The sequence below is a fragment of the Oryzias latipes genome, chromosome 9 (assembly GCF_002234675.1).
Source record: "Oryzias latipes chromosome 9, ASM223467v1".
In the NCBI taxonomy this organism is placed as follows: Eukaryota; Metazoa; Chordata; class Actinopteri; order Beloniformes; family Adrianichthyidae; genus Oryzias; species Oryzias latipes.
In genome coordinates this window covers 2398507-2419402 of record NC_019867.2, presented here as the reverse complement: position 1 = coordinate 2419402, position 20896 = coordinate 2398507, and the positions used below count along the sequence as shown (strand labels likewise).

The 20896-nt window shown below is 43.9% G+C and overlaps 3 protein-coding genes across 4 annotated transcripts in view; 2 read left to right on the top strand and 1 right to left on the bottom strand.

Annotated features, from left to right (window-relative positions):
- The first annotated feature begins 14 nt into the window (after positions 1 to 14).
- On the top strand, positions 15 to 2406 carry ppil3 (peptidylprolyl isomerase like 3). 2 transcript variants are annotated; one of them, XM_004072057.3, is made up of 6 exons: positions 15 to 96; positions 315 to 389; positions 474 to 567; positions 1090 to 1157; positions 1242 to 1360; positions 2109 to 2406. In XM_004072057.3, the coding sequence occupies exons 1-6, from the start codon at positions 94 to 96 to the stop codon at positions 2233 to 2235; spliced, it is 486 nt and encodes a 161-aa protein (XP_004072105.1). In that variant the 5' UTR covers positions 15 to 93; the 3' UTR covers positions 2236 to 2406. The 2 variants fall into 2 exon arrangements, with proteins under 2 accessions (XP_004072105.1, XP_004072106.1); XM_004072058.4 differs by lacking the exon at positions 15 to 96 and adding an exon at positions 114 to 208.
- Positions 2407 to 2548: 142 nt separating this feature from the next.
- On the top strand, positions 2549 to 7391 carry LOC101161976 (3-oxoacyl-[acyl-carrier-protein] reductase FabG). Its single transcript, XM_004072056.4, has 8 exons — positions 2549 to 2655; positions 2773 to 2946; positions 3883 to 4061; positions 6631 to 6724; positions 6792 to 6861; positions 6927 to 6963; positions 7047 to 7110; positions 7184 to 7391. Exons 1-8 carry the CDS (start codon positions 2632 to 2634, stop codon positions 7340 to 7342), a joined length of 801 nt encoding a protein of 266 aa, XP_004072104.1. The 5' UTR covers positions 2549 to 2631; the 3' UTR covers positions 7343 to 7391.
- A 1901-nt stretch (positions 7392 to 9292) lies between these two features.
- The window catches only part of LOC101174836 (collagen alpha-1(XXVII) chain B), a 75302-nt gene continuing 63698 nt past the window's right edge, over positions 9293 to 20896 (bottom strand). Inside the window, exons 60-61 of the mRNA XM_023958333.1 lie at positions 19737 to 19955; positions 9293 to 10373 (exon numbers count right to left, since the gene is read on the bottom strand). Coding sequence (XP_023814101.1) covers positions 10230 to 10373; positions 19737 to 19955 — 363 coding nt within the window. The 3' untranslated portion in view covers positions 9293 to 10229. The remainder of the gene's footprint in view (positions 10374 to 19736; positions 19956 to 20896) is intronic.

The following is a 20896-nucleotide window of genomic DNA, read 5'->3' as shown; positions in this document are numbered from 1 at the left end:
CTGTGGTTGTTATGCGGAACCTTTGGTTTCCACTGAGTCGGTCTTGTCGGACACATTTCTGAGATGCACCGGTACTCTTTTTGAGCATTTGAGATGGTAGGAATCAATTCTGGATTTACGAAATGTTTCATCTCTGTGCTCATTTTTAGAAAAAGTTCAGCTACTCGGTTATTTATCACTAATGTTGTATTTTAGTTGTTTAATTCCGGTAACTGTTGTAGCTTTACGTTTTTGTCGCTAACGGGGAAATCCGAAGCCTTCAAGTCAACGTTTAAAATCCTTCATCTCTTTATTATTTTTGTTCGTTTTTGCAGGCGGTAACGTTTCACACAGACCTGGGAGACCTGAAAATAGAGTTATTCTGTGAGCGCACTCCCAAAGCATGCGAAGTGAGTTTATAAGAGTCGTCTCTATGTTTTGTTTAGACCGCAACAAAACTTTATTTATAACTCCTATCTTGACAATGTTTTCAGAACTTTCTGGCGCTGTGCGCTAGTGGTTTCTACAATGGCTGCGTCTTCCATCGGAACATTAAAGGCTTCATGGTTCAGACTGGAGACCCAACTGGTTTGGATTATTTATTCATTCTGATTTTATTTTGATAACCACCGGAAATGTCAGAATTAGTTCCACAATTGTTTCAAAATAATAGTACTCATCTGGAATCAAAGAGGCATCGAATAAATTACCTTATAAATATTAAAAAAACGCAGGTATTGAGTAATTTGAAATGAGTTTTATTCATTGTCTAAAGCTTTTCCGTTTAGTTTTTTTAAAGCCCCGTCTCACAACTCGTGTTTTCAAACTGCAGAACACACAAAAAAAGCATCAAATCAAGCAAAAAATAAAATAAAAGGAATCACAATCGTTATAGTATTTCTAGTATTTATTTAAGGATATCTGGAAACAATTGTGTTTTCACTGGTGTTTTTACTGGTGAATTAGAGGCCTGGAGTTGCTAAATAAAAGTGTAGAAGTAAAGCTAGTTTTAAAGTATATTTTTACACAGTTATCTGGGTTATTATAACTTGATAGTGCCCACCTCTGATCACTACACTGATGCCTCTTTGAATATTTACATTACTAAAGGTACTGGCAAAGGCGGGACGAGCATTTGGGGTCGCAAATTTGAAGACGAATTCAGTGAACACCTAAAAGTAAGTATCAGTCAGTCTGCTTACAAACTATGTGCTGCTGTGAATCAACTGCTCGTCTGTTTGCTTTGTGCTCTTTGACTTTAGCATAACGTCAGAGGGGTGGTCTCCATGGCAAACAGTGGCCCCAACACCAACGGCTCACAGTTCTTCTTCACATATGCCAAACAGCCCCACCTGGACATGAAGTACACCATCTTTGGAAAGTACGGGACTTGCACCACAGTGATCAGATTATTGCAGGGTTGCAATAATCATTCTTGACACGTCTAGTCGCTTTCGATAAAAATCCATCCGTTACTTTCCTAAAGCAGCTGCGCCAACCACTAACTTGAAAACCTCCAAGCCAGCAAAGTTACCTAAAAACAAACGTGTTTGGAAAGTTTCTTCTGGAAGAAAAGTCAGTGGGGAAACAGAACTTCAAAATAAAAGAGCTTTACTTGACAGACAAAAATCCAGATTTCCTGTGACACTTGTTCCCACAGACCATAATAACGCAGAATATTCAGCAACTCTCTGTCCGATGAGATCAGGATGTTGCTAATAAAGTTCCTCAAACAGTGAATTCATGTTTATTCTTATTTTTTAGAAAATACCAGTTTAATGACGTGTTTTTTTATTTATCCGTCACATCTTAAAAGTTGGACAAGGCTGAATTCTTTTTAGCTTCCTCTTTGACAGTTATGGGTTAATGGATTTCATGTTTGCACTTCCGACAGGAAATCTAGTTTTAGATCTAATTTTACAGAGGATGAAGATAAGCTATACCCTCAAATTAAGGTAAGCTGTAAAGTGAAAAAGAAGAAGTGGACGCCCACTTTAACCTCGTACAGTCCAGTCCGGGAAAATATAGTCTGACATCTAACCAGTCCGTGCTGCTTTCAGTACTTAGATTTTCACCTCAGCCCTTGTGTTTTGTCGTGTTGTTTAACTTCTGGTTTGCTCTGCCTCTAGGATCATTGACGGCTTGGAAACATTGGATGAACTAGAGAAGCTGCCTGTGAACGAGAAGACATTCCGGCCGATAACCGACACCCGGATCAAAGATGTGACCATTCACGCCAACCCTTTTGCTGGATAACTGTTGTGCGTTACTTTGTGCTTCAGTGAAAATCTGTGAAGATTAAAAAACGCAGGAAAAAATAATAATGTCTTTACTGAAGGCAAATAAACCATTGTGTTTGTTTAGCAAATGCTCTAGACTTCTGACCGTTTTTTTTTGTACCAAATAAAGTTTTATACCACTTTTGTATCTTTTGGTAAATTTGTTTTCTGTGACAAAAATATAAAATTAAGTTGTGTTTTTTTTCTATGTATTTATTTATTGGTGTTAAGGTTTTTTTCTATAGCCTATTTTTATTTAGTTGGAGGTAGAATTCTAATAAGTAACGCTAAACTACAAGCAAGTGTTTGTCGCGTGGGATGACGTCATCAACAGGGGACGCAGCCTGTTTTTGCTGAATCGATTTTCGCCGAAATGGCAACGAGCGACGCTTTTCAAGTAAGTCGCCTCTCGATCGCCTCTCGCGTGAACATTTTAGGATTACGTGTCTTCCAGTCAGGACACTACCTCTCTAGTTTGTGCATAAACGTCATGTTTGTAGTTTGTTCTGTTTAGGTTTCCTCCCTGAAGGGTAAAGTGGCCCTGATCACGGGGGCCAGCTCGGGGATAGGGGCCGGCACCAGCGTCCTGTTCGCTCAGCTGGGAGCCCTGTTGGCGCTTAACGGCCGTGACGTGGAAAACCTCACCAAAGTAGCCCAGAAATGCACGCTGCAGTGCGGCGGCGCAGAGGTGGGGACACGCCCCCTTTACTGCTATAAAATAATGAACACTATTTTATGATGAACTCCTCCATGACTCTTTGGTTATGTCAAGGCTTTCGGTTCTTGTTTTCTGTTATTTTATCTTTCATTTCAAGAAAACCCAAGTAGAAAAAAACCTTCAAAATCAAATGTACACTTAATCCTTTATTTATCCACCAATCGAACCAGAAAACGATATTCACTTTTACCATATAGGTTTTCTTTTTTTATTTTTTAGTTGTTTTGATGCTGAAAAAAAAATAACCAATAAAGCATCGTATGTGTAACGTGTGTCCTATGGAGGTAAATCCTAAAGACAGAACGACAGTGGTGCCAGTAAACAGCCCTGCTGAACCCCGTTAATAATCCAGAGAGGCTTCAACCTGATCACCTTACAGACTGATGGTTCCATCAAGAAGCAGATAACGAGATCCTGAAGACATCTTTTTTCAACAGTTTGAATTCATCTCATCAAATATCATGGATAATGGGTCAATTATCATATCAATGGTGAGCATTGAACATCACCCAGTGAGGGCCCTTAGGCAAGGCCCTTAACGCTACTGCCTCCCGAGCGCAGTTAGGCTGCAGCTCACCGCTCCCCCAGGGGATGGGTCAAATGCGGAGAAGAATTTCCCCATTGTGGGATCAATAAAGTATCAATTATGTAATTAATTAATTATTATTATTAATATAATTAGGAGTCATCTTGGGATTTTTATCCAAAATATCATTTGAGATGTTTGTGTTTTGCTTCAAACTGTGGATTGTAAGGAGGTCCTGCCTGCGCCAGCCTCATAAAAAAAACAAAAAACAAATCAGAAATGTGGAGTGAAGTGTGCTTTGGTGCTTCCTGTCGTTTGAGTTGGACTGAAATGATGTGCATTTTGTTTAAAATCGTAATGACGGCTCCCTTTCTGCGCAGCCGCTGCTGGTTCCCGGAGACCTGACCGACGAGGAGACGGTGAGGAAGACCGTGGAGCAAACTCTGGCTCACTTTGGCCGGCTGGACGTGCTGGTGAACAGCGCCGGCATCCTGGCCATGGGCAGCATCGAGACGTCAGACCTGGCTCAGTATGACAAGGTCATGGACGTCAACGTCAGGTAGGATTCAGAAGACGGAGGATGGACACGGCGCCGTGCCCAGCACAGTCCAGGATGTCGGGGAATGATGGCTCTCGCAGGAAAAGGAGTCCGTCCACTTTTTTTTAGAAGACCACGGTGCCAAAACTGAATCTTAAAGTCCCACTCTGATCATTCTTTTGATCTTTTTTCAGTAGGATGACGCTTTTTTAGACAAAGTCTCTGCAGAGCGGCTGGAGTTCATTAGAAATTCACCTATTAGTTGTGGTCCTGTTGGTGCTAAGCGACCCTAACCCCACTTCCCATCATCCATCTGTTTACGTGTCCTCGTGCTGGCGTACAGCCCCTCACACCCCCAACCTCACATTAGCGATGGATCTATCCAGGCGTGTCGTTCAGATCCAGATTCCAGCTCAGACCAGGAAAACAAAGACGTTCATGGATCAATTGGACTGCAGGTGGGTGCATCAGAAAGGGGCGGAGCTTGAGACCCGCCCGGCATAGAAGTGGACTTCTAAAAACCCACCCCTGTTAAGGCCCGTTCACACCGGGACGAATTAACGACGTTTAACGCCTCGTGACTAAACAAAGGGCCCCAATGAGAGTGTGCACACCGACGCGAAAAAACGCCACGCGACAAAGCGTCAGAAAAAAAAACGCCTCGGGTTCGTTTTTTTTTTTCGACGCGTCGCGTCGAAATCTACTCGACCAATGAGAATGGCGCTTTTGCTCACGTGTCTGGAGCTTCTGAAGTTACAGTAAAACACAACTTGGGGGCGCTCAAACACAAAACTGCCTTGCTGAGCACACATACCAGCGAAGAAGATAGACGCCAAGTAGCGTCTACACAGCCGCGAAGCAATAATGACGGACATTCTAAAACATCCCCGAACCAAGCACCAGTTGGAGCTACTGGTGCTTGAAATATTCATGTTTTCTTTGTTTGATTCTGACAAGCGTGTAAATACTTGCTCTCTTCTTCTGAGTGAAAAGCGACTTTAAGAAGCGTAAAGTTGCGCAGCGCCACCTTGTGTACAGGAGTATTTCTGTTTTACATTAAGCGCCATCTAATGTCAGGGAATGAAATTGCATGTTCACTCCACTCATCGTCAGCGAAAATCGCCTGGGTGTGAACACAAAAAACGTGGCGAAAAACGCTGGCGAATAACGCCTGGCGAATATTCGTCCCGGTGTGTACGGGCCTTTATCCTTTGAGATTTTACAGTATTTGTGGGATTTGGGGCATTGGGTGGTTTCCTCCAGCTGAACTCGTTCCCAAAGATCTGCCACTACACCCCCTGCGACACTACACCTCACTTCACCTTGTGGCGATGCAAACTGTTGAAACTGTAATCTGTCCGCTAAGGTGGGCGTTGGCGCGGCCCGCTGCTCTGCAGAGATGGGAACACGTGGAACAGGCTCTAATTAAATCAGGGCTGCTCATCACACAGGAGCTACGGGCAGAAATGCGCCTGCAGCCGAGCTGAAAGCTGTCAGCCTCTGTGAGCGCGCTCAGTTCAGCATCACTGTCTCTTGCCAGCGCAGCTTTCAGGAAAGCTCACCGTGTCAGCACACTGTTGCTGAGCTTTTCCTCTTGGCTCTTGGTTTGTAGAAATCCTAACAAACTTCTTTAGCCTCCGCTTAGATTTGCTGTCTTCTGTTCGGCAGAACATGATGATAAAGGTTCATGGTTTCGGTTGGTTTTATTCTGAGAAGCAGACCGGAGGCAGAGCTGGAGCTAGGAGAGAGGAAGATGATGGAAGTTCGGGACTGAATCCATCAGAGGAGCCGATGTTCTGGAGACATATGCAGATGGAGGTGGTCTGGACACACTGAGAGGAGGGACAGCCGGGATGTGGGCGAGAAGATGCTGAGGGAGGAGGTTCATGGAGGGAGAGGAGGGTGGTTGGTGTGAGGAGGATGCAGGGAAAAAGGAGCAACCAGAAGGCAAAGAAGGGGGTGAAAGAGTGACAAAACCCGCATGCAGCATGTTTCTTTGATGTATGGTTTGTGAAGACATGGAGATGTCTGCATAAAAAAATCACCAAATCGTTTAAACGATTCAAGAAAATTACGATATTTTTCCTCATCTATCATATTTGGCAGACCTTAAAGGTACTTTTCCATCGTTTTGGTCCTCAGTTTTCAGTAAGATGATAAACTAAATAAATGAAAGAAATAAATGAATGATAATCAACTTTGGAATACAAATATTGATGCATTTTCATCATCAGAATATAAAAAAACGTCTAAAGTATTGGAGATGTGAAGCTTTGATGCATTCGGAACTGGACTTTAATGGAAATAACTTGTTCTGATGCACAAACACAGGATTTTGGAGCAGATGATCTTTTTTACGAGTTGTTTTTTTACGCAAACCCGTTTAGGCTTTTACCCCTTCCATGTACACCTCACTAAAATTCCTACTGACGAGCTGAAGAGTTTTGAACGTGGAAGCCAGAACTCGCGATTTCACTACTTTTCATCTGAAGTGGTCGCCTGACCAGCAGTGGCGATGTGAACGTAGCTTTAGAACAAAAAAACGACTTTAGCAGTTACGTCATATCAAGTCTCAGGTCTGTGTTCTCAGATCTGTTTACCACCTGACTCAGCTGTGCGTGCCGCATCTGGTACAGACCAAAGGCTCCATCGTCAACGTGTCCAGTGTGAACGGACAGCGGTCTGTGAGTATCCTCCATCGCCATCAGCTGCTCCGTTCTCTGCAGAGTCTGACTGTCGTCGTCTGCTCAGTTTCCTGGTGTGCTGGCCTACTGCATGTCTAAATCCGCCATCGATCAGTTCACGCGCTGCATAGCGTTGGGTGAGTTGAGTGTTTTCCTGTTTGAGGCACCAAGAACGCTGTGAAACCCTCTTTTCTATCTTTAGAGCTGGCGCCCAAGCAGGTGAGGGTGAACTCTGTCTGGTACGTATAGAAGTCTCTGGAATCAGCTGGACGTAAACGCAGGCGCTTGCTGATGCCTCGGACGGCGTGCTCGTGTTTTTCAGCCCTGGTGTGATCGTCACGGAGGTCCACAAGCGGGCGGGACTGGACGACGAGCAGTACGCCAAGGTAAAAATGACCCGGAGGAGAACTTCCTGCTCAATCATCAACCCAGAATCTGGAATCGACCTCTCTCCTGCAGTTTCTGGCTCGCTGTAAGGAGACCCACGCCCTCGGTCGGCCCGGCGAGGTGGAGGAGGTGGCGCAGAGCATCGCTTTCCTCGCATCGGATGCCGCCAGCTTCATCACTGGGGTCAACCTGCCGATTGATGGCGGTCGCCACGCCATGTGTCCAAGATGAAACTAAACGTGTGAAAGTTTCTGATAAAATACTCGTAAACCTTTCAGTACGTCCGTGTTTTTGTGTCTTTGGAGAGAAACGGCTGAAGGCTGCTGAAGCTGAACTGAGGGCCGAGGATGATGTTAGGGGTCAAACCTCAGGCCTCCAGGGTCATTGTCCTACACGCTAACCTGCCAGTAGCTGCGGTTTACGTGTGCCAAATATCTTTGATCAGATCAAAGATGGGGTTTGAATTGAACTGTATACGTGGACCCAGAAAAACTTCATCCGATTATAACAAACGTTTGCATACGCCACACTTTTGGTCGGAATAAATCATCTGGACATGTGCAGAACCGTCTAAAATACCGGAAACGGGCGTGGAAGGAGAAACGGCGAGTTCCGCTGTAAACAAAGCTGATGATCTTCTAAACGTGCTTTTATTATTATGAATATTATTATTTGGTGCCTGTTCGCTCATAAGTGTTTTAATCCGTGCGACCAGTGCTTTATTCTTGGCTGCACGGTGAGGATCAGGTTAATACGTGCCAAAAACTTTTCGTTGTGGATGAACTTCAAATCTGTGCGTTCAACGCCGCAATGTGCATCTTTGCTGCACGTAAATAAATTACAAAGCACCCTCCCCTGCCCGCAAACGGAGCTACGCGTCCGGCTGCTCTGCTCAGAGACGTGCTTCGCATGGGGGGAGCAGGCGACTGGTCCTGGTTGACACCGTCTACGCATGACCTAAACCAGAGCAGCAGTGACCCACAATCAGAATGAACAATGAACTGTTTACATGCACCACGATCGAACAATCAGCAACCCCCCCCCCCCCCCCCATCTCCACCGGAAGTGATCAGGTTTTCACTCCAATTACTTTTGTCCATGTAAACGCAGCTGTTGAAGTTCCTGATAGGCTAAACACACCTGTGTATTTAACCCTTGTGCTATCTTAGATGACCCCCACCCTTCCATTGAGGTGTTCTCCCCACCATGACAAAGGTGGATAAAGATGGAAAGATTTCATGTAATCCATGGACACCAGTGAAGATCACAAATCATTGAAGAAAAAAGGTTCAGGGCACAATCTAGTGGGTCTAGATGACCCAACTCCCAATGGTAAAGTAGGATAGCACAAGGGGTTAAACAAAAAAAAAGCTACACACGTTTTAGCCATTTGCAGAAGCTGAATTAGTTTGGTAAAGAATTGGTTTGATGGATGTTTGCATCTATAGGTGTGAAGGGGCTAAGGTCGAAAGTACGCTTCGAAAACTTTAAAATGGGGAGAAAAAACATTTATTAATATTAAAATAAAATTAAATACACACGTGTAAATGTATATATATATATGTGCATATATATATATATATATATATATATATATATATATATATAAAAATGTAAATTTGAAAAAAGATGTTTTAAACTTTTTAATATTTCTAAGAAAAAAGGAAATATTAAAATTGTTTTAAAAAAGTAAATTTGGAATATGAATATATTTTACAAGTTAAAGAAATGTGAAAAATTTGAAGAAAAAAAGTTAGAGATATTTAACTGTTACCAAATGACCAATATTTATTTGTAACAGCTACCGGTTTGTTAGTTTAGTTTTTTTTCTCCACCTTCAGTCCAGTTTAATTTCAGTTCTGACTTTTTTTATAGGGGTGTTGTGCCCACTTGAACTTGGGGGTGTGGCCTGTTGGCTACTAGGACATGATTGACATCTGTTTGACCAAACAAGTCAAGTTTCAAATTTACTTTTTTTTTTTTTCAATATTTTCTTCAAGTTTACAAGTTTTTGTTTTCTTGTTTCTCATTCAGTGTAAGCTGGTCTTTATTTGACCTCATAAAACACACCTGATCCAGGTAATCAGCAGTAGATGAGGCCATTTTTTTTTAACCAACAGGATGCCGACCCCCCCCATTTAGGTTCATTTCATCTGATTGTTTGAAGAAAGTATGAATCAATTTGACAAAAGGTTTGAAATGTTTATTGATCCATTTGAGAAGCTTTGAGGCATCATTTCATGTAGAATTCACTAATCAATCTTTTATACCACGGCAGTGGAGCAACATCACAACTTTGGAAGACAAAAACAGCAACTTTGTCTCGTTTGAGAATGAAAAAAAAAACGGCATTCAGGGAACCTTTATAACCCTTCCACAGGTACAAGGCTGCACTCATGTTAAGAAATGAAATAGTTGGTTTCCTATGTGAACTGGTTCGATATCCTTCCCTTTTGAAGCACAGGCGGGAAGAAGGTCGACAGACGTTTGCTGCAGCATCAGAAGACCCCCCCCAGGCGGTAGCTGGTAACATTTGAGGTGAGAGGTGCAGAACGAGGTAGCGTCTTGTGGGAAACTCCCTCTGAGTGCTGAGAGCAGCACACAGCAGCCGTTTGCATGGAGACTTCTGCACAAACTCTCACCAGAGGGCAGTTCAGAGGCTCAAAGAGACACCTGGAGTCTGTCTGACGGCGACCTGAACTTCCACGAAATAATCAGCATTGCACTTCACATAAAAAAAATACAGCACATACGTATAAATAATCAAACCACGATTGCAGATATAACTATTTCTGTACAAACGGAGACTTCTTTTTTTGTCCTTGAAACTATCAGACCCTTAAAAGAAATCTACAACATGGGCTGAGAAGAAAGGAGATGTTCTGAAAGAGGAACCAACATGTCTGATCACAGAGGAGCAAGTCTCTGCAAAGGGAGCCCATTGTTGGTCTCTAAAGTCACCAGACGTCTTTTCTCTGCAAGTCTGACCAGAGCTCAGATGCCGCTCCTCGCTTCTGCAGTCCAAGCATTTTTTTTGTTAAAACAAAATCACAAACAGGGCTTTGTTTTTTGCTGAAAATCACCACCTGTCCCCCTTGTGGCCCAGCACCTCAGCGTCCTACAAGAAGCACACAGGTCCAACCTCGAGGTGAAAGCGGGCATCAGGCTCAGTCGGCAAGTTGAAGACGTCCACTATGGGGAGGAGGTTTGGGTCCTGGCTCTGGAAGATGAAACGCGCCACATGCCAGCGGCCATCTTTCCTCTGGAAGTCACAGAACATGCGTCACGTCAGAAGACGATGAAGGCAAAGGGTCAAGTGGAATCTATTTGTGTAAAGGAGCATTTCTCCTGCCTGACAAAAGTACAGCACTTGAGTAAAGTCTGAGTCTCCTTTTTCAAAGTAATCCCACGACAAAGACAGTTAACAGAAAAAAATCTCAACGTTTTATTTATTAGGTCAAAGCTGTTTGATACAACTGAGCATTAGGGTTAATATAACAAAAAAATAAATGCGAATAGTCGTACAATTATTAGGAAAAAAAAATAAAAATTTTAAAAGGATAAAATTGTAAAAAAATAATAAAGGGTTATCTTGTCCTAAAAAGTCAAAATTTTATCAGAGTTAAGTCGTACAATAAAGAGAAAACAAAGTCGTATATTAATAAAATAATAATAAATTATTTATTATATAAATTAATAAAAAATGATCGATATTCCAGAATAAAGTTTTCAATTTGTGTTTCCAAAAGTCATCATTTTAAATTAAAAAAATCATCCTTTTTCAAAAATAAAATGTTGCATTTAGCTTTTAAAAAAATTTCAGCAAAGACTATAAAACGTTTCTCGTGTAATTAATGTTGCAGAGATTTCTGGGAACTGGGATTGACATCACACTGTTCACCTTAATTAAGTAATTTTTTTTGTAAATGTACAACTTAATTTATGAAAATCCATTACCATTTTTTTTTGTAAAATTACAACTTTTTAAATAATACATTTACTAATTGCACTCCTAACTCCTCCCCCTGCAAAAGAGTGCAGACGCTTTTTCCCCTGCTCCTGCCGCTTCCTGCTTTATTTGCTTTTTAATCATTTAATTAATCATTTTTAATTATTTTACTTCATCCACAACTCCTGGAATATCAGACTGGTCCTTTTTTGTGACTTCCACCTATACAAATCAATATTTTTACGTCTGACAAGCCAGCGACATGTCCGGAAGAGGAAGAAAAACAAACTCCCACTGTGAACGCTGTCGGATCTACCTACAAGAAATAAAAGAGCTACAAACATGGATATTTACTTTGGAAACTGAAAATGGACTTCACAAGACCCTTGCAGTAACATCGGGTGGTAAGAAGCCCACTCTTACTACAAATGAAAAGAATAACAGTGACATAGACCTGAGTGATGTTGTGTCTTTTCCGAAACTTTGTGCGGAGGAACTCTGTGTTAAGCCAAAGCGTAAAGATGACAAAACATCCGAAATAAAGCTCACAAACAGATTTTTACCCCTAACACAATGTGATGTTAAAGAACAAAGTGAAATTGGACCACAGAATAGGAGTTATAATGTTGGAAACAAAGCACAGGCAGAAAGAAAATCAGTGCCAAACGTCAAGGTCAGAGATACGCTGCTGCTTGGAGATGGCGCTATCAGTGGAGTCAGCCACAGAAGAATGCAAACTTTATGTTGCCCAAGTTCTACTGTTCCAGTGATTACAGGACTCTTATCTAAAGTCTTGTACCAAGGAGTCAAACGAATAATCATCCATGTAGGTGCTGTCGATATCAAAAAAGAACAATCTGAACGTTTGAAAAAAGACTTCATCAAGTTATTTGAAGAGATTGACAAGGTAGAGGTTGAAGCATTCATCAGTGGACCTCTTCCTAACATCGATGGGGTGTCACTCAAGTTCAGCCGTCTGTTTCAGCTGAACAATTGGCTCTCCAGAGAGTGTGCTTCCAGAGGATTCTATTACATTGAGAACTTCAATACATTCTGGAAACGAAAGGACCTATTCATGGGAAGAGGCCCACACCTGAACAGAGGTGGAGCAAGAGAGTTAGTGAAGAACCTCCTCCAAGCTCTGGGGCATAGAGGCCAAGGCCCTGAAAAGGCAGTAAGGAAGGACCGAGCCAGTGTCCCAGGAACCACAGCACAACGGCAACAACAACTACCTCCACCACCACCACCGGTCAAAGACTTGGATCCGGCAGCACCAGCACCACAACCACCTCCATCTAAGGACTCAGCTGCACCAGCATCACAACAACCACCGCCAGCTAAGGACCCAACCACAGAACCACAACAACAGCCACCAGATTTGGCCCCAGAAATACCACCGTCTGACCAGCTGTGGGCGCCCCCTGCTACATCTACTCCCAGTGAAGAATCACTTTCCTTTTCGTCCCCCCCACTTTCACCCATGGCCCTACCTAGCCATTTTGATAGCCTCATTAAGTCAGGAATTTAGATGGCTCCCCTAACACCTGTGAGCCTCACACCACACAGGAGCTCTCCTACCCCTCCAGCGCCCCCTCCTTATCCTTCACCCAAAGTCCCTCCAACACGTCCTTCATCCAAAGCCCCTCCAACACGCCCCCTCCATCGTTCACCCAAATCCCGTCCAGCTCCCGCTCCTCCTGTCCAACACCCAAACTACCCTCAACTCGACCTCCCCTGCGCGCCTCTAGACGTGCTATCCCCCAGAGCTAGGATGAAACGGGCCCCGAGTGTCCTAGGAAAGGTTATGTCAAACTGGGGCCCTGTGATGAACAGCTTCCTTCTGGTGCTATACCTGTAGTTGCACCACGTAGAATGCAAAAAAGGGCAGTTAGACTGTCCAATCAAAGAAATCTAGTTCATATCCCCAGCAAGAAGGTTTCGACCAGTCCCAATGAAACTAATCTCAAACTTGCTGCACTCAATGTCAGATCTTTATGCAACAAATCATTTTTAATCAATAATCTTATCTCTTCTTTTAATCTTGATTTTATGTTTTTAACTGAAACATGGCTTGACAAAAACACAGGAAACATAGTTCTAGTCGAATCAACTCCCCCCAACTACAAACATGAATCGGAAATACGAGAAAATAAAAAGGGTGGAGGCGTTTCTGCACTGTTTAGAGATAATATTGCAACCCGCAGACTATCATTTGGTGTGTTTTCATCATTTGAGTATGTGTCCTTTAAGATTGAGTTAAAACAAACTCCTCCCTTACTCTGCATAGTCATGTACAAACCTCCTCAGCACAGCCAAAGTTTCATTGATGATTTCACTGAAATGCTCTCAGTTGTGTGCACAGACTTTGATGGTCTAGTCATTACAGGTGATTTTAATGTTCATGTTGATAATGTCAATGACAGAAATGCAAAAGAGCTCAATGCTGTCCTTGAAACCTTTGGTCTAATTCAGCCTGTGAGCTGCCCCACCCACAGCAGAGGGCACACTCTGGACCTGCTCATCACAAGGGGGGTTATTATTTACAATGTCAGTGTGGTTGATGTCGCCCTCTCTGATCATTTCTGTGTATTCTTTGACCTGTCTGTTTCTCCCAAACCACCGCCTGGCCCTGCAGTTGTCCAAAGGAGACAAATAAATGAGAGCACTAGGGCACAGTTTGTAGAAATGATAAACCCTGAAAACGCCTCTGGTGCCAATGTTGATGAAATGCTGAATTCTGTTACTTCTAGCATCTTGAATGTTCTGGATGCCATTGCCCCTATGAAGGTTAAATTGAGAAAACATAGACAGAAAGCTCCCTGGAGGAACGATGATCTAGTCAGGGCACAGAAACAACAGTGCCGCAGAGCTGAGCGAAAGTGGCGCAAGTCAAAACTCCAGGTTCATTATGAAATGTATAAGGGGGAGTTGTACGCTTACAACCAGATCTTATGCAGAACAAGGGAAAGGTACTTCTCTGAAATCATTGGAAGTTGCAGCAACAACTCTCGTGTCCTGTTCACAACAGTAAACAGATTAACTAACCCTCCAACCCAGCTACCAATAGAACTGGTTTGCACACCTAAATGTAATGAGTTTGCTGTATTTTTTAATGACAAGGTTCAGGGCATTAAAAAAGCCATCAACTCCACAACACATATAACTATCGAACGGCCACCTACTCACTCTAAGCTGACTCACTTTGTACCTGTCACTGACCAAACTGTCCAAGAGACCATCACCCGTCTGAGCTCGTCTACATGCTGCCTTGATGTGTTACCCACTAGATTTCTAAAGTCTGTCCTGAACAGTGTGTTGCCATCAATTACTCAAATAGTTAACATGTCTCTTCAATCTGGAATATTTCCAGAAGCCTTAAAAACTGCAGTCATTAAACCTCTCCTGAAGAAAAACGGTCTTGATCCCACTGTACTGAATCATTACAGACCTATCTCTAATCTGCCATTTTTAGGAAAAGTCCTTGAAAAAGTTGTCTACCAACAGCTGACTGACTTTCTCTTATTAAACAATTCATTTGATGTTTTCCAGTCAGGTTTTAGACCCCATCATAGCACAGAAACTGCTCTTATCAAGGTAACCAACGACATCCGCCTGAACACTGATGATGGCAAAGTCTCTGTCTTAATCCTGCTAGACCTGAGTGCTGCCTTTGATACTGTTGATCATGGGATCCTTATGCACAGACTCCAAGACTGGGTTGGCATCTCTGGATCTGCCCTAAGTTGGCTCAAGTCTTATCTGGAAGACAGGAAATATTTTGTTGAAATTGGGAGTTGTGTCTCAGACTACATGGGCTTGAATTGTGGTGTGCCCCAGGGATCGATCCTGGGACCCCTTCTGTTCAACCTCTACATGCTGCCACTAGGGCAGTTAATACGCAGTAATAACATATCTTATCACAACTATGCAGATGATACTCAGATCTATGTGTCACTGACAACAGGTGAATATGGGCCGGTGGATTCACTCAGCCACTGCCTCCAACAGATCAGTGCGTGGATGCAGAACAACTTTCTCCAGCTAAACTCAAACAAGACCAAAGTTATTATTTTTGGCCCACAGAAACAAAGAGAAAGTGTCAGCAGCTACCTTCATTCTCTGTCTCTTAAACCCTCAAATCAAGTCAGAAATCTAGGGGTAATCATGGACTCTGACCTGAACTTTAACAGCCATATCAAGTCAGTAACATCAGCGGCATTTTACCATCTGAAAAACATTGCCAAAATCAAAAACATAGTGTCAAAGCCAGACCTGGAGATACTTATTCATGCATTTGTCTCCAGTAGGTTAGACTACTGTAACGGCCTGCTCACCGGCCTGTCCAAACGAGCTGTAAAACAGCTTCAGTACATCCAGAATGCTGCTGCTCGAGTCCTGACCAAAACCAGGAAGTATGATCACATTAGTCCTGTGCTCAGGTCTTTGCACTGGCTGGTTGTACCTCAAAGAATAGACTTCAAAGCAGCTCTGCTTGTGTACAAGTCTCTCCATGGCCGAGCACCAAAGTACATCTCTGACATGTTAGTGCCATATGAACCATCTCGTACCCTGAGGACCTCAGGGGCCGGCCTCCTGTTGATTCCCAGAGTCAGAACTAAACAAGGGGTAGCTGTGAAAGGTTGATCTTTCCACATAACGCCTGTTCCAAGTCTAACCATGAGTTGGTTTCTGGATTATTTTTTAACCATTTTAAGATATATTGTAATCTATTTGCAAGAAAGTATTTGTGGAAATTAGGTAGTTCTAATCCTCCACAGCTTTTTGCAGATTTTAAAGTTTTTAGACTAATTCTTGCAGGTTTGTTGTTCCATAGAAAGCTTGATATGGATGAGTCTAATGTTTTGAACCATTTTAATGGCGGTTGTGTGGGAATCATTGAGAAGAGATAATTAACTTTGGGTAAGATTTTCATTTTAACCGTGGCTACCTTGCCCATAAGGGACAGAGGCAGGTTGGTCCAGCGTGTTAGATCGTCCTGTATGCTTTTCAGTAATGGGGTGTGGTTTAGCTGCACCAGTTCTGATAGTTTGGGGGAAAAGTAGATACCCAGATATTTGATATTTCCTGTTTTAACTGGAATTGTGAGTCTTTGTTCCATATTCCTGTTGAGTGGTAATAAAACAGACTTATTCCAGTTAATGGAATAGTCTGATATGGAGGAGAATTCATTTATGATCATTGCTGTTTCATTTACAGATTGTAAATTCCTTAAAAACAGTAATATGTCATCCGCATAAAGACTAATTTTATGATGGCTGTGTTTGGTTTTTATTCCTATAATGCTCTCATTCTGTCTTATTGCTGCAGCTAAAGGCTCAATGAATATAGCAAAAAGAGAAGGAGAGAGTTATATTAACTAGTCTACGGACATTATCATCCGAGTGTCTGCCTTTGATGAATCCAGTCTGGTCGAAGTGAATTATGTGAGGAGTGATTTTTTCTATTCTCTGTGCTAGTGCTTTGCAGATAATTTTTACATCTGCATTGATTAGAGAAATAGGGCGATAGCTTGAAGGACTAGTGGGATCTTTGTCTGGTTTTAGAAGAAGAATTATGTTGGCTGAGTTCATGTTAGGTGGCATTGATTGGCTCTCATTAATAGATGTGACAGTTTTATAATCACAGCTACCATTTATTAGCCAAACAGTTAAAAAACAGGATGGTTTCAAAAGCATTAATATAAATGCCACCTTAACAGCCTGGTGGGAATTTCTCAAAATATCAAAATCATCAATTCAACCGTGCAAAATGACACCCATCTGGAACAACCCGGACATCCTTATTAACAAAAAAATGATTCACTTCCCAGCTTGGCAAGCAGGGGGCATAAAACAACTAGAGCACGTAATTATTGATAGAAGATTCATAACTCCCCAGGAACTTCAAGACAAACATGGAATAAATAACTTCTTGGAATATCAGCAACTTAAATCAAGTATTACTAAAAAGTATAAAATTAAAGACGACGATTTAAAGCTACCAGATGTAGTTACCTCTCTGATTAATTTTTCAATGAATAGAACTCTCTCCAAAATATACAAACTTTTATGTAATTTAGATAACAATATTGCCCTTCCAACAAAAAAATGGGATGCAGATTTGAGCATCAGCACAGATGAAAGCTTCTGGTCAGAACTCTGTCTAAACACCTTTAAACTGACAAAAAGTCCAAATCTGCAGCTAATCCATCTCAAAACTCTTCACAGAATTTACTACACTGGACAAAGGATGTTCAAGATGGGTCTCAGTAACTCAGACATTTGCGAGCACTGTGATAATAATCTACCCGACAGCTACATGCACGCACTGTGGTTCTGCACTCCTGTCCAGGCTCTCTGGCAGCAGGTATGTGCCGATTTATCAGTCTGGCTTAAGGTTTCAATCACTGCCTCACCGTCACTTTGTGTGCTTGGTGACATGAGTGCCATCGATATAGAAGAAGGATTAGCATCTATCATTTTCATAACTCTTTGTATTGCCAAAAAAACTATTTTAATAAATTGGAAAAACAAGAAAAATATAAACATAAGTCAACACAGAAATCTGCTGTTTGATCATATCAGCTTGGAAAAAATGTCAGCCCAAAGCTCAAGTAACTTTGAAAGAATTCAGTCTCTCTGGTCTCCTGTGGTTGACTCCATGACTTAGGGGGTGGGGGGCTTGGTCGTCGCTGCTCCTTGCCCTTCTGCCGTGGTTTGGGGTGGGGGTCGGGGCTTCCGGTGCCTGGCGGGGGCGGTGGGGGGCTCCGTTGGTCGGGGGGTCGGGTCCGGTGCCTGGGTGGGGCGGGCTGGGGCGCTGCGTGGTCCTCTGGGCTTGGGTGTGGGGGTGCGTGGTGGGGGGGTGGGGTGGTGGTCTGGCTTGGGGGGGTGGTCCCTTTGCCTGTGCTGGGGGGGGTTGGCGGGGGGCCCTGCTCGGGTGGGGGGGCCCAGCGGCGCCGGATGGGCTGCCCATCTGCACCTGGGGCTGGGATCGGCCCTTCCCTGGCTCTGGGACGGGACGGGACAACCCTCTCGGGGCCCCCGGTCGCTCTGGGTGTCACCCGCTTCGGCTGCGGGGTCTGGGGTGGGGTGGGGTGGGGGGCTTGTCGGCCCTGTCCTGTGGGGGGGCATTCTGGGGGGGAGGGGGGGCCCATTATTGGTACGGGTCGGGGGGGCTAGCGGGTCGGGGTCTCCGCTGAGGCAATCGGTGGTTGCCTCGGCCGGTTGGCCTCCTCGATCCCGTCGAGGCCTGACCAGAGCTCTTCTAGGGCCGGCGTCTGGGGGTGGGGGCCTGGGCTTGCTCCGTGGGGGGGCGACGCTTTCTGGCTCCTCTCTCTCTGTGTGGGGCGGGTGGTGCCGGGCCTGGGGTGTCGGCGCCTCCAGGGGTGGGCCCCTGGGCTGGGTGGCCCTGCCCCCTTTGCTGGGGGTGGGCTGGGGGACGGCTGTTTGACCACCGGGGGACAGTTTACCAGCTGTCCCCAACTTACCCCCTTCCTTATATAACCTCATATTAGGGTGAGGGGGTGGGGGGTCTAGCCTGCGATGCGCCTTGGGGGGGGCTACTTGGGAGTGGCCCCCCTCCTATGGTTGCCGTATGGAGTGGGCCCCCCCTCTTTCGGTTTTATTTGCACCTTAGACATGTAGGGTCCTTGGTAGGGGGGGGTGCTTGGACATCACTGCAAGCAAGCAGCAGATGTCCTCCTGGCACCCTACCCGCCAATTTTAACCGCACCTTAGACATTTAGGGCCCCTTGGTGTGGAGGGTGAGGGGACATCACTGTGAGTAATCAGGAGATGTCCCATTAGTGCCCTACTCGCCAATTTTAACTGCACCCCCCTTAGTACACACACCCCTCCCCCTTCAATATATACATTCAAACATAAACACACACACATGCACACAAACACCCTCTCAAGCACCCATACACGCACACACATTTTACAAGGAAGGTGGGACCTGGGTCCATCTGTCCCCTACCCCTTCCCTGGTGGGGGGTGTGGGCCCCTTGGCGATGGCGGCCGTGTCCCTTGGGTGCCGGCTCCCTGGGCCCGTCGGTGCTCTCTCCGCGCGGTGGGGGGGTTCATATTACACCAGAGCCGGGGGTGTTCGTGTCCCTGGGGGGTGGGTCCTGGTCCTTGCCCCTGGGCGCTGGGCCCCGCCAAACTTCCAACATGGCCGAGCCTGGTCGGGCCATATTTATAACACCCCTTGTGGGCCGCCCTTTTTTCCCCGGGGTTCCCCCCTCCTGGGCGGGGGCGGCGAATAAACAAATAAACTTGCCTTGCCTTGCCTAAAAAATGTTGACTTCTTTTCCCACTTGATGTTTTTCAATATTTTCTCTAACAGTTTGGTGGTTCATACACATAAAAATTTGACTCAATTTTATTTTATTTTTTCTCACAATTTTCCAACTTTTCTCTCAAAATTTTACGACTTTAGTCTGATAATTTTTTGACGTTTTTATTTTTTTTTATAATTTTAAAACATAATTCCCATAGTTGTTCTGTTTTTTTCTTATAGTCAGTTCTGAAAATGTGGGAGAAAACAAATTTCAAAGAATTCTATCATATGCTGAGGGGAAATGACAGTATTCTGTGTTTGAAGTAATCTTTCATAAGTTTGAGCGCACATTTTCTTTCTGTCAGCATTCTGGAAACGTAAAGTGAGCGCACGTACCCAGCAGTCGTCCGTGGGGACGCGAGGCTCCAGGAGGTCCCCCTCTTGGATCCTCTCCCCCGACCAGCTCTGGAAGCCCAGCGTCCGGGACAGCGGCTGCAGAGAGGCTCCTGCCGTCCACACCGGCGCGTTGAGGCAGTGGATGGTAATGTGCTGCACGGCCTCAGTGCTCAACAGTTGAATGAAGTTCATCTGGATTCGGCCCACTCCCACCTCCAACTGCAGAGGATCAGTGTCCAGTTGAACTCACGCTGTTGGCTTTTGACCGTTTACATCTGTTTGGTCTCCGATCAAACAGATAAATATGAATTGACCCAAACATTTTCTCTCTGATTGTCATTGATTGCTTTGTCTCAATAAGCTTTTCCATATTTATTTGTGGCATGAACATGAATAAAGACGACAAAGCTTTAGAGATAGATTGTCCTTTGAGCAAAGAATCATATTTTCATTAGGCATTTGTCTACATTAGGGCTGACTCCATGTTTTATTGGTGATCATCAGTGGCGGTTCTACACTGAATGCGAGACCCTCGCCGGGATTTCAATCCTATGATAAGCACACTCTCAGTTCTGACTGGTTAAATAGGGTTTTGTTACCATAGAGTTGTAATAAATGGTAGAGATTCATTCTTAAAACTACTTACAGATTTATTATAAAAAACATTGACTAATTATAGAAACCAACATGATAGAAAGAAATCAAAAATAAACTTAATACCCACTTTAACTTCAAATCCTCAGTTCACTGGTTAAAGACATGTATGTAAAGGTTTACTGCCACACATGATTATTGGTTATTAGTTATTTGCCCCATTAGCCTCTTATGGCAGCAGCAGCAGCAGCATGCCGTATAACCATCACTAGATATCAGAGAATAAAACCTTCGTGTTACAGCAGACACACCAGACATGACGTCTGAGGGTTGCCACTAATGTTACAGTAAAGATAGAGCAAAAGTTTGAGAAGAAAATGAAAGCTTAAAAAAATGAACAATGATGTCAGCTTCAACAATTAGGCCTACTTCAGTTTTAGTCATCGACCACAGTAAAAGGTTTGGACGTTGACGTCGTCGTGGCGGGGAGCACTAGAAAATGTGCATCCCTAGCTGTAAGGATGAAACCTTTTCTTTGTCTGGCTTCTCTTCTTTCCTTCTTTTTT

Coding starts and splice junctions, on each gene's coding strand:
- ppil3 (XM_004072058.4), top strand. CDS start 182: ATGTTGTATTTTAGTTGTTTAATTCCG. Junction 390..473: donor GCACTCCCAAAGCATGCGAA/GTGAGTTTATAA, acceptor CAATGTTTTCAG/AACTTTCTGGCGCTGTGCGC. Junction 1,158..1,241: donor AATTCAGTGAACACCTAAAA/GTAAGTATCAGT, acceptor CTTTGACTTTAG/CATAACGTCAGAGGGGTGGT.
- LOC101161976 (XM_004072056.4), top strand. CDS start 2,632: ATGGCAACGAGCGACGCTTTTCAA. Junction 6,862..6,926: donor CACGCGCTGCATAGCGTTGG/GTGAGTTGAGTG, acceptor TTCTATCTTTAG/AGCTGGCGCCCAAGCAGGTG. Junction 7,111..7,183: donor ACGACGAGCAGTACGCCAAG/GTAAAAATGACC, acceptor TCTCTCCTGCAG/TTTCTGGCTCGCTGTAAGGA.